The sequence below is a fragment of the Anas acuta genome, chromosome 1 (assembly GCF_963932015.1).
Source record: "Anas acuta chromosome 1, bAnaAcu1.1, whole genome shotgun sequence".
NCBI lineage: Eukaryota > Metazoa > Chordata > Aves > Anseriformes > Anatidae > Anas > Anas acuta.
The window spans coordinates 19,194,372-19,207,019 of record NC_088979.1 but is presented as its reverse complement, the minus strand read 5'-3'; the positions used below and the strand labels follow the sequence as shown (position 1 = coordinate 19,207,019).

General features: G+C 38.3%; 1 protein-coding gene across 12 annotated transcripts in view; it reads left to right on the top strand.

The window, feature by feature from the left end:
- ZDHHC20 (zinc finger DHHC-type palmitoyltransferase 20) overlaps positions 1-12,648 on the top strand; it is a 319,226-nt gene that overhangs the window by 179,016 nt on the left and 127,562 nt on the right. For 7 of the 12 annotated variants that reach the window (XM_068671343.1, XM_068671299.1, XM_068671334.1 and 4 more), the window contains 5 exons: positions 2,370-2,490; positions 3,790-3,859; positions 5,018-5,050; positions 5,883-6,003; positions 12,484-12,616. The exons of 4 other annotated variants lie outside the window; for them this stretch is intronic. In XM_068671343.1, coding sequence (XP_068527444.1) covers positions 2,370-2,490; positions 3,790-3,859; positions 5,018-5,050; positions 5,883-6,003; positions 12,484-12,616 — 478 coding nt within the window. Of the gene's footprint in view, positions 1-873; positions 1,003-2,369; positions 2,491-3,789; positions 3,860-5,017; positions 5,051-5,882; positions 6,004-12,483; positions 12,617-12,648 lie in introns of those variants that run through there. One more of the 12 variants, XM_068671323.1, reaches the window with a different exon arrangement.

The window sequence follows — 12,648 nt, the reverse complement described above, 5'->3', positions numbered from 1 at the left end:
GTTGTTAGGCACTGGAACGGGCTGCCCAGGGAGGTGGTGGAGTCACCATCCCTGGAAGTCTTCAAAAGACGTTTAGATGTAGAACTTAGGGATATGGTTTAGTGGGTACTATTAGTGTTAGGTTAGAGGTTGGACTCGATGATCTTGAGGTCTCTTCCAACCTAGAGATTCTGTGATTCTGTGAATGTTTCCTATGTTAACGTGGGTATAGATCAGATCGATACAATTCTTTCATAGGAAAAAAGCAACGCAGGGAACACTTTTTTTTTTCTCTCTCTCTGGGAAAGTCCCTTCTGTTCATGTATCAGTGAGTAATTTTTGCAGGTTTTTATATTTAAAAACAGACTTCAGAATCTCCTCATTGTATGAAAGTGTAAATGTATATATTTTTAGTCATTGAAGTTTGCCATTCTTGCAAAACAAATAGCATCCTGTGATCACACTATTGAACTAAAAAAAGATTCCGCAGCTGCTGTTGTTCTAGTGTAATCCCTGTACATTTGTCATAAGAAAGAACAATGAACATTATTAGATCCAGAAAGAGGAAGGAAACAAAGGGACTCTTTCTGGTTTTGGTAAGAACCAGTGGAACCTCATTGGAAATTCTGTTAGCTATGTGGTAATAGACAACTTTTGATGTCTTTCAACATACATATCCTGCCATTGTCTAGCAAATCTGTGGTTTCATGTCCTTTTTAATTTCTGAAATTAGAACAGAAATATTTACTTCAGAAAAACAAAATCCTTTTTTTTTTTTTTTATTAGAGTTTATTTTATGTTACTTGGAAAAAAAAAACAAAAAAAAAATTAATTTTGTGTTTTAGTTCCCTTCCTGTACATCAATGACTTGCCACAGAAGTGTCATCTAGAAGTAGCGTTTTGTGTTTAATGCGACCTCTGCTTGATTGCAGGTCATGGAGACAGCCATTTGCTACCCTAGCAGGCTCAAAAAAGGCAATAGGGATAAGGCATGATGCTTCAGATCTATCTGAAGTTTTTGATGTGAGCATCTCCAGTTTTCATATTTCAGTAAATATCTAGGCTTTTAGCTTAGAGACAAATGTTTAGAGGAAAAAAAAAAAAAGGTCAAACTCTTGATGATGACTAAAGTATTAAACTTCATTTTCATTCTTTGCATAGATTGATACTAATTTGTGATTATTTAAATGGAAACAATGCTTCATGTTTCATGCTCAATAGTAGGGTAGGGTAGGCTCAATAACTGGAATGCTACCATATGTAACAGGTGACAATTAGATTCTATGGGATATGGTGCAATTTATTTGCATTCTAGATTGGGAAATAACACTGAGAAATTGCAGCCATGTCTTACTGCTTCCTTCTTTTCTGTAAGTCGAGTGTTTGCTGTTGCTTGCCAACCAACTCAAATCCAAAAGAGGAAAAAGTACATGATGAGATGAAAATCCATGTGAACTAGTCATATACATATTCTTGGTAGGAAAATATGTTCATGTTAAGCCACACTAAGCCAATTTTTGTTCCAGCTGCATACAAAGCATTTTCCACTCACTGCTATGAATACTTTGTCTATGTGTGCTCATAAAAAGGGTTCTTGTAGTCCTTGTGGGAAGCTCAGAGTTTAAAAGTGCTTCAGAATAGAAAATACCAGAGGAAATTGTGAGTTCAGCCCTCACTCCACGGGGACTTGTCAGCACACTGGGTTTCGTGGGGCTTAATGGTAAAGCTGTAATTTCAGTGGATACCAAAGCGTTTTGCAAGTGAGTAGAAGCTCTCCAGGTTATACTGGTAAAGCTTTACCTTTTAGTAAGGCTTCTACAGGAGTGGTCCTCATGCTATATTCAGGTTTGTAACTCTGAAACTGTACAAGCTTTGTTGAAGTTGCTTCCAACATAGGTTAGGGATTTTGAAACCAGTGCTGACTACTCCCAAGTAAAAATTCCATTTAAACTCTTCCAAATTCTGTGAGGAAGCAATGAAAATTCCTGGTCGCCACCCCCACCTCCATACACACCCTCTTCACTATTTTCTCTGGCTTATGCCCCTCTCTAAGTCAGAAAGTGGGTTAAAAGAACTTCAGTCTCCTGTCACATTTACTCTCATCAAGAGTTAAGTTCCACCTTCTTAAAACTCCCCTGAGCTTCTGGCTTCCTTTGTGTTGAAGGGAAAATGCAGTAGGTAATGAAATGGAGACAAAGATGATTCTCTTTAAAATATGCTCAGGACCATCATGTAGTTTTGAGGATCTCCTGTAGTATTCAAGGGGAAGGAGAATGTCAGGGGTCGCTCAGAGACAGGATTAAGGTACATAGGGTCTTTTCCTTGGAACTTGAGTAGGACACAAAGTAATAACTGTTCTTATCCCTTCATTCTGTCTTTTTCCTTCCCAGTTCTGCTTGTCAAAAGCTGATAAAGAACAATATGAAAAGGAAGAGAGACCAGAATTCCAGCAGGAGATTTTGAGAAGAGCTGCTAAAGACTTGCCTATCTGTACGACAACAGCATCAAGAGGTGAGATACAAAGATAATTCTGTGCTCCTGAAGCTGCTTAGTTTAATTTGGTGAGATTCATTTGATGTTAATGAACAATCTATTAAGCATGTACTGCAAAGGCCATAACCTTGTGGTGTGTTTTTTTTTCCACCATGAGAAATTCAAGTCCTTTGTCTGGGATCTCTATATACAGCCAATGTATGGAATAACTTTTTCAAAAAAAAAAAAAAAAATTCCTCTTCTTTTAAGCAGACAGATGACAACATTTATCTCTAATTCTGGCTACAAAAAGTAACCACGGAAAATAAATACACCTGGAAATAGATGAAAATTAAACTGTACACTTAATTTTACAATCTTTTGTGTTCCCCATTAAATTGCTTTTTCTGGGCTATAGCAATTCCATGGGAGCAGAAACTTCATTGTTAAAGCTAGAATTTAAGAAGGATTAACTCTTATTTCACTCCCATCTATAACTCAGTACAGAGCTTTAATAAGTATAAACATTTTTATTCCAAGTTATATATGAATCATCTGTGAAACAGTTGTCTTATGCATATGTATATATATTTTTTAAATATACCTGTTTCTCTTTCTTGAAACTAGAAATGTTGTATTTTTCTCCAAAAATATAAAATACTCAGGATACTAGTCACCAAAGTCAACTGTGTCTTTTCAAACAAAGTGTCTATATACCTGGCTTTTTTTGAATACAAACCTCCCTCCGAGGGAATCCCAGTCCCTGGAAGGGTCTGGGAAGCTCTTGTCAGATCTTAGCAGTTCTGCTTAGCTGTAGGTGTTGGCTTTCCTCCTCCTTTCAAACTGACTGTACTGGTGTCTTGTTTCCATTGAGAAGAGCTTGAAGGCTTATTTAAAAATAACCAGGAAAGATGAGGAAGAGCTAATTTGCTGAACAGTCTGCTAGATCTCTGTTTGCTGAAGAGGATAGAGACGGCTAATGTTGAAAGCTGGCTTACTGAAAGATTGTAGTTTCACGATGGGATGCTTAGGTACTCTCTCCAGAGGTGAAGGAAAACAGAAGATAGGTCATTGCCAGAGGGTTGAAGGATGGGGAAACTGAGGAGGTAAAGAGTAAATGGAAATGGACTCCATATAGCAGTAATTTACAAGTAATTTAAATACTTTCATATGTTTCTTTAAAAAAAACTCAAACATATATATTGTATGAGTAGGTCTGTGAAAACAGGTATGATTGGAAGGGAAGGAAGCTCTCTAAGATTCAGTTTGTATTAAGAGGGAAAGTCTTCATAAAATGCAATGAGTTATAACAATGTGACCCTTGCCACTTGATTGCAGCCATCAGATACTGTGATCGATGCCAGCTAATCAAACCTGACCGCTGCCACCACTGTTCTGCGTGTGACATGTAAGTTACTGCACCTGAAATGATGGATTTTCTCTTTCCTTCTATTACAACCACTTCAGTGTGTTAATTTCATCAGTGTGTCAACCCCTGCATGCCAGCAGATTTTACTATTTGTTCCCTTCTCAGACCCTTCATACTCTGATTCCAAGGAAGCAAAGTTCCTCCCATGAGTGCTTTATTATTGTTGCAGCCCCATAGACCAAAATGCCAGAACTTGTTAGGAAACCTGCAATCTGCTTATAGCTTTATAAAGTAGTGCTTATGTAAAAACAAATAAATTGGCACTGAAAGCAAAGAAAGGCAAGTCAGAGATACCAGCACGTGGTTATTATAGAGCTCTTCTATTTTATCTTGGTTCTGCAGCTTTGAAACAGCTGTGTGTTACTAATACTGCTTTATCTCAAAGAGTGACAGTGGAATTGCAGGTCTTTGCTGTTCAAAAGACACCACTGTTGCTCCCTAACCTCATTCTGAGTCATCAGAGAAGTCTGTAAGGGTGCTGAATCTGTGAGTGAGACTTTGTATGTCTGAGCTTGAGGAAATCTACTTAACTAAAGAACCTAATGCGCATCCTTTGGCTAAAATCAAATTTATTAGCAAATGAATGTCTGTCTGAAATGTCTAGCATCCGGCTTTATACAAAAACTGGATGAAAATAGCCTATGAACTATTCAATTTACCCACTGTGCTGTTTTTTTCCCCCTCAATTACCATAAACAAACAAGCAAGGAACAGACAAAAAAGTAACAAAAATAGCCCTAAGGTAGACTTAGTTGGAATGAATGACCCGCTGACATACCTTATCCACACAGCTGCGAAGGGTCCTTTGGATTTGTTTTCTTTCATTGCTCACATAAGACTAGCGTGGCTTAATGAACTATAAATAATATGGTTTAAGTATTGCCCAGTAATGCTCCCCATGTTAATTTAAGAGGCTCTCTTCTCAATTCTCTCGTATCTCACTTAGTCCTTTTGGTTGAAAGGATGGTCACTGTAAAGTGGAGACATAGCATGAATGCAGAAGAATGGTCAAAAGTTTCAGTGAGGACATTACAATTAAAAGAAAAAACACAAACAGTAAAGTAAAATCATATGTCTTAGAAAGCAAATATACATTTTGCTTTAATTTGCTGGAAATAACCTCTACTCTTTTTTCAGATGTGTACTAAAAATGGACCACCACTGTCCGTGGTAAGTTTATTTAAAAAGAAAAAAAAAAAAAGACTGTCATAATGATTAATTAGCTCCTACATGCTGCTTCAGAAAATGAAACTTTGAAGTAAAATTTGATTTTCACAGAATTTCTTGAGGCTTTATTATGTGAAAATAAATTTTGGTCCTAATGTGTGTTGCAACTTAGCATTGTAGGCCCAGCAGCCCAAACCATACATTTTTTCCTTATACAGAGAAACCATGGAGATAAGAAGACCTATGAGAAATGGCAGCTCTTTTAGTTTGGTGGTGTTATCAACAGAAGAGGCGATAACCACTACGTTGTGAAAATCAGTTCTTGATTCTAGATGATACATAACATCCCCTCAGATGGTTACTCTTCTGCAGTTTGTTTTCACTGGTAGTCAGTAAAAATATTATCTGCTGTTGCTGCAAAGATACTGCTATCAGTAGTTGACTTGAAAGTGTTTTTGTAACAAAAGCAACATCCACTGAAATTGATGGAGAGATTTGTATTATCTTCTGCAGTCGCTGTCATTAGTTCCTAGTATGTGAGATGCTTCCTAAAGAGACTGATGGCATCTAATGCTTTGACAGCTCATGCCTTGTCCTGTAGAAATTCTTGGGAGGGAACAAAATTTGTGGGAGGGGCCCAGCTAACAGCCTGAGGAAAGAGGCTTCATTCAAAATAATGGCTTAAAATGCTTCTGAAACACTAGTGCCAAACTCTTTTGGACATACTACTGACATCATACACATTATGCTCTGCAAAAACAGCTGAGTGTACTGTTATTTTATTTATTTGTTTTGGTACATCATAGTAACCTCTTTCTCTTTCCTCTTCTTCTAGGGTGAATAATTGTGTGGGGTTTTCTAACTACAAATTCTTCCTCCTGTTTTTAATGTATTCCTTACTGTACTGTCTGTTTGTTGCTGCTACAGTCTTGCAGTACTTCATAAAGTTCTGGACAGTAAGTTCTAAGGCTTTTTTGTGTTTGTTTGTTTAATCTTGCATGCGTTTATTGAAGGCTGCCTCAGCATGTTGTCACTCACCATTTACTCTGTTCCATAGTTCATTACCATTAACAGCATCAATCGAAGTGACTGAAGCAGGAGAACCTTCCGAATATTAATGAGTTAAATTTATTATACCGCCTAGGATGAGTAATTGGGGGAAGAAGCTCCAATGAGGACACTGGTTTCTCTGCTCCATCAAAATTGAATGTCACAGCTCAGATTTCTTTGAGATTATTGGTTACAGATAAGTAGATATAGAAAGACCTGGTTTTATCAAACAATTACGCATGTGTATGTACGTGTATACATGTGTGTATGTTTAGACGGATACACACACGTATACATCAAAATACCAACGATATGAAATACAATAACCTTGTATCTTTGTGGTTACTTTGCTATCGGATAAGGCAGGTGAATCTTTTGGGAACTCACTAGTCTCTGTTTTGGAATCCTTACGTAGGCATGTCTGAACTTCATACTAGTGGGTTTTATTGATCTGATACGGGCAGAATGCTAAGTATGGTGTTAATGATATCTGTGTTCCTTGTAACCATTGTCAGTAGTAATAGATAAAATAATAGATACACATATGTGCACCTTACTAGATTTAGTAGAATATATGTGAAAGGTGAACATCCTTGCATGTCATGTGTCATTGTTCCTATCAGTTTTGTTGCAGTTATGTTCCAGGCTGAAGAGAGCATCTTCTGATGCTTCCTTTCATCTCTGAAACCTCGTACTGTGCCTTCCAGTCTCTTGAGACAGAAGAGCTAGCATCAGAATTCTCTTAATCAGATTCCATTAACTAACATGGGGATGTTAGTTAGTTAAGCCTTCCGCTTAACTTCCCTGTTAAGCGGAAGGCTTTCCATCACATGTTTATAGATAAATGGCAGCACGTGTCTCTTAGATGCTACTTGCTGTTGCTGTAGCTGTGAAGAGCAGTAATTATCTGTAGCAAAAGAAAGAGTCTTTACTGGAGAAAAGTGCCATGTCAGGGTAAGAGAAGCTTGATCGTGTATTCAGAACAGCTGTACTTTGAGACAGATGTCACTAGACAGGTAAGATAAATGGTGCAGACACATTTGTTTGTGTTCATCTGAGCCTGTGGGTCTGATCTGCCAAAGTACTGCGTTTCTCTTAGTCTCTCAATTCTGTGTAGCAACCCATCACTGCAGAGCAGCGTGTGGGAACTGAGCTTTCAGTATCGTGTGAGATGAAAGTCACAGGTGTATTTATCACCCAGAGCTGTGGCTTAACAGGTGTTGCAAATGAAATGATCCGATTCTGCTGTTCAGTCTTGCTTGACTGTAAATAGTTAAGTTTTTAATTTGTGAATGTGTCACTTCCAAACATCTGCCTGGCTGCTTTCCAGTGCTTTGAATGCAATTTCCAATGAAACTGTAGATGCGCTCCTACATATTTACCAGTCAGTGCTTGAGCAAAGAAAATGAATTTGCTTTGTCACCTCACTTCATAGCTGTTACTGCAATGGGAGTCAGTAGGACATCTGACCACAACGAACATTTAATACCAACATTTGCAGCAAGCCTATTCCAAAGCCCATTGGACATGATAAAAAAGTGGACTCTTGAGCAGAGGAAGTGAACTTAAGAGGGATATATTTTTAACGCTTTAGTTGCTTAAAATGTTTTATGCAAGAATGGGCTACTTCTGAACTGTGACAACAGGAAATGGTAGCTGTGTGTTTGCATTTGTTGCTTTCATTTTCCTGTTACTTCCAAGCCGAAATCTGAAGATAGCAGGCTCTTATAATCAGATCTCTGAGTCATTCATACTAAAAGACTCATTCCACAAAGCTAATATTCCTATGATTTTGTAATAGCTTGATTAAAGTGGAATTCCAGAAAGAGTTGGTAGCACCAAAATTATGTGAACTTGCAAAATTTAATACGGCTCCAGTATGTAAGCATTTAGGTGGGTGCTGGTGACTACAGAATAGTCCTGGAAACTTCTCTCTACATCTGTAGATCAGAGTGGCCAGCAGATACATCCTGCATGTAGATGGTTTCACTGTTGCTAATGCTGAGCAGTGGTTGCTACAGCATCAGCCAGATAACTATTAGGGCTCTCTAGATTTGTTTGGTTTTTTTTTTTGTTTGTTTGTTTGTTTTTTTATAGCTTGACTGTCAGAAATGTTACAGTTTCCTTTTCAGAAGGTAGCATTTCTTTTTTGCTTCCTTATAAATGTTTTTAGAGAAAGAGTATATAGCCATTGCCAGGTAGAAGATGAAATACTTGGAATGTAACCTTCAGAAGTTGGAGTAATTTTAAGGGTGTACATGCTCCCTACACAAATTTTAGCAGTCTACTGTTTTGCACTGTTGATGGTATTTGTTTAGAGAAGCAACATGTATGTGCAGATACTTGCAAATATTATGAGACATGCACGGTCTCTGATGGAAAACAAAATCTGTCACACCTGCAAGACTTTCATAGCATCTTTCATGCTCTGTGCAGAAGTACTGACAAAAGGTTTTAGTACTGTTCATGCCGTGATGGAACAGCCATGCTGGCTCTAAGTGTTTACCACAGGCTTACGCTCTGTTGTGGGAGTTTAAATCTGGTTTGTATGGATCAAGGGAATACGAGTGACACGTTGTTGTTGTTACACTCGTAACTCCTTTTCCTGTACTCATAAAATTCTTATTCTAATACCTAGGAAGTTGTTAAAGATAAGCAGATAAATCCACTGCTTAACAAAATGCATTTGACACAGGCACCAGTCCTGGCTGAACGCCCAGTTCTCGATGCCTTGTTTACACAGTGCAGGGTAGCACTTCCCAGTGTGTTTGTATCCACTCTCGTTTTTGTTGTGCTCCCTCCCACCTTGAAACCTGCACATTTTTCCAGCTGTTTTCAGTGTCTTTCAATGTCCTCCAAATTATTTTGGCAATCCTGAGCATAGTTAATTTAAGGATATGGTATGTGTTCCGGGACAGATGGTACATACTTCTGAAAAACTCCACTTCTATTTAAAAATTGAAAAAGTAATTCCAGGTCCTTTGTTAGAACTGAGTCCTCCTGTCTGTACACACAGGGGTGTATACTAGATGTTTGAGTTTCTTTAGATTTAAGATGAGTAACAAGCTGAGCTCTGACAGTATTTTTTTTTCTTATTATTTTTTAAGTGACTTCATACATGCTCAAATGACTCAGTGCTTGTGAAGGAGTTTGTGAAGGACCCTTCAGAATAGTGACTGCCGTCAGGCTATTATGTGTGCTAAGCAGACCAAATTTTATTGTGCAAATCATTTCCCTTTGTAAGCTCTGAAGTTCTCCCACCTACAAGTCACAAGTCTCTTCTGCACTGCTGCTAAATGTACAGATTTTAAATAACTAATGACTGAAGTTTCACTCTTCTCACATGCTGTGGCATGTGGCTTGCTGCTAGAACACAGCTGTGATTAAGTCTGTGATAAGCGCTCACAGGCTGCACCCTTCCATCCAGGGAAGAATTAGCCTTTTTTGAAAGATGCTTGAGTTCTGCAACTGGCATTCAAGAACTTAGAGCCAGTGGCTCCACCTGTGTAGTCGGAAGAGGAGAATGTTCCCAGGGCATCAGGCAAATTAATGATGTATGATTTAAAAAAAAAAAAAAAAAAATCCTTCTCCAGGTTATAGACCTACTGTTTTAGGGAGATGCAACTGAAAGTAAGTTGTATTTTCTGGCCCAGACCCAAAGACTAAGCTGTCACTGCTCTTCTGAGCTTCAAAATCAACGGGCCTGAGAATTGTCCATGGAGAACTACTTCATTTAAGTAGTTCCAGAAGAGTCCTATAAGTAATACTTGGCGGTGCTTAGTAGTATTTAAGGATCTAGTTGCATATAGTCTCACTCTCGTTACGATTGTGTAGTGAAATGCCTGAACCTGGAAGCTCTGCTTTTTTCTTTTGTTGTTTTTATGTAAATTGCAAACTGTGGCGGTGAAGTATTGGCAAGCACGACTGCTTGGGTGTATGTATGACATCAAGAAGTTAGAAAAATGAATGCGGTAACCACCTTTTCCAGGAAAACCACAATGTGCTCAGAGGTAGGAAGAGGAATCACAGTTTTAACACTAAGCTTAGGAGTAAGAAGAAGTTAAAGTATGTCTTTTGCTAGCCTTCATTTCAGGGGATTGCAAAACACTTTGTTTCCCTCCAGCAGTGAAGAGAGGGACTGTTGCACAAATTGTCTAAGCAAAACTACAGCCAATAAATAAATAAATAAAGGCAGTAGATAAGCTGAATTTAGATGGCAGTTCAAACAGCTGGACTCTATCATTTTCTTACTCTGGCATGATCAGAGGGTAGCCAGCACTTTTGAAAATGCTGTTAATACATGCCAGACTCCAGGGTAAAAGCTTTGGCTCTCCCTAGGCTTTCTGCACAGAGCAGTCTTACTGAAAAGCCATACAGCTTACGTAGGACAGATTTGTGAAGTGCTAGCATCTTGGCTAAGGTGGTTAATAACATTCTTTAAAATTTGGAATTTAAAGTCTAACTTAAACTCAGCCTTCCTGTTTCTTTCTTTTCTGAAGTACTAGGTGAATTTCAGATGTTACACTGAAAATATCTCACGATTTTCAGTATTGAAGGACACTGGGAAGAAAAGACAGTATTGATGTGTTACATCTTGCTGTTGATGGTTTTTGGTTGCTTTGCTTTTTTTTAAACAAAGTCATGGAAGGAATGGTATCTTATTTTTTGTGCTTTTGACTGAACCTACATTTAATGGTAATAGTTATGTTCTGAAGTCAGATTACTTATTTATAAACTATTGCTTTATGGTTTATTCTTATTCTCTGGAGTATTGTTAGCTTTATAGAGCTGTATGAATGGTGTCATCGTAGACAGTGTCACCATAAACCTTACTCGGGGAGGAAGCTAGTAAAGAAGGCACCCAGTGCAGTCACGCTGCTCAGGCTAAAGAAACCACTTGAAAGTGATCCAGCCCCAATCTGAACAGCAGGACTTCAGAAGAAAATCACACGCCTTGGGAGTTAGTCATGTGCTCTTGTGTACTCAGTCCTCCATTCTCTTGGAGAACGGGGGCTCAGGCTGCTGATGGGCGTTGGAACTTGGCACGTCCAAGGGCACGTGTGCACACCAACCATTTTTCTTAACAAAGCTCGTGCTGTTTTCAAACACTTGGTCTTAACATAATATTAGTGTTTAATAAATTGTCTTTGTTTGCGCAAAGCTTTGCCGCAGGAAAGCTGCAGAGAATTGTCCAAAGGTAAAATTCGATATTGATATAATTACTTAAAAATGTTCCTACTGTAGTTTTCCTAATCCAATCCTTCATAGTAGCTATTTACACCAAACTATGGTGTAAATAGATTGAAAGGGAGAAAATCTGTTATCTGTTTTGCTTACGAATATAGGCAGTGTATGTGGATGTAGATATACTTGTATGCACTTGATCTTAATCGAAATGTCTTCTAGATAGTCTAAAAAAATAAGCCTCGGATAAGTGTGTATGCTGAATGAGCTAATGGAAAAAGTAATGGCAATAATGCTAACTAAACTGCTGAATAAAAATAGCATCTCTGCTTTCATAGTGCTGCTAAAGGTCAGCTGCTTAAAAGTACTGTGATTTTGAGGATATAGAACTAGAATAGTATTGTTACAAATCCTATTGGCCTCTTCAAAGTGCAAGCCTAAATATGGTTGGGGCTGGGGGTGGAATTGACTATCGCCTGTGGGTGGGAGGTTATTTTTTGGTGGTTGGACTGAAACTGTTGTTTTTTACATAGATATTCTGGTGAATAACTTCTGCCTTGTCAGAGACGGCAAATTTGTTCTGCTAGGTACATGCTGGTTGTTTCTTAAACCTTAAACCTGAGAGGTTATCAAAAATTAAAGTGCAGTCCCCGGAAACTGATCTCGTCTAGGAGTTGTTCAGCCTTGGAAACACAATATAACTGAGCCACTTCCCATACACATTCCTTTCACCAGTTCAGAGGTAGTTTCAGTATTACTAAGTTGCCAGGAAAGGGTTTGGAAGTTTTCGTTGTATCTTCTTCTCTTGAAGAATAGCAATTTTGGATGTGTTTTCAGTGTTTCTTTGGCTGTGGCTGCACAGTGAACATTTTTTAGTAAAGGATTTTTTTTTTCACTTGCCCCTTGCTGTGCATTTAAGGAAACTAACCTGGTTATATACAGAACTAGCAGACAAATGAACACATGCACTCACGTAACTAAAGACAGACGGAAGGGGTACCCATCAGCCTTCAAATGCTGTTATATACACACTGATTTAACGTGACATGAAAGGAAGGCCCTGCTTGTGCTGCTTTTCTTTGTGAAAAATGGGGTGAAAGACCTATAGCAGACTGGGGGTAGCAGAAAATGTTTGGTGATAATATTGCATTAACTGCTGAAGAAATGTTAACATGTTAATCTCTTTCTTTCTTTCTCCCCAGAATGAATTGCCAGATACCCATGCAAAATTCCACGTACTATTCCTTTTCTTTGTGGCAGCCATGTTCTTCATCAGCATACTGTCGCTCTTCAGCTACCACTGCTGGCTAGTTGGCAAAAACAGATCAACAATAGGTCAGTTAATTGGAGTACAGAACTGTTCCTTG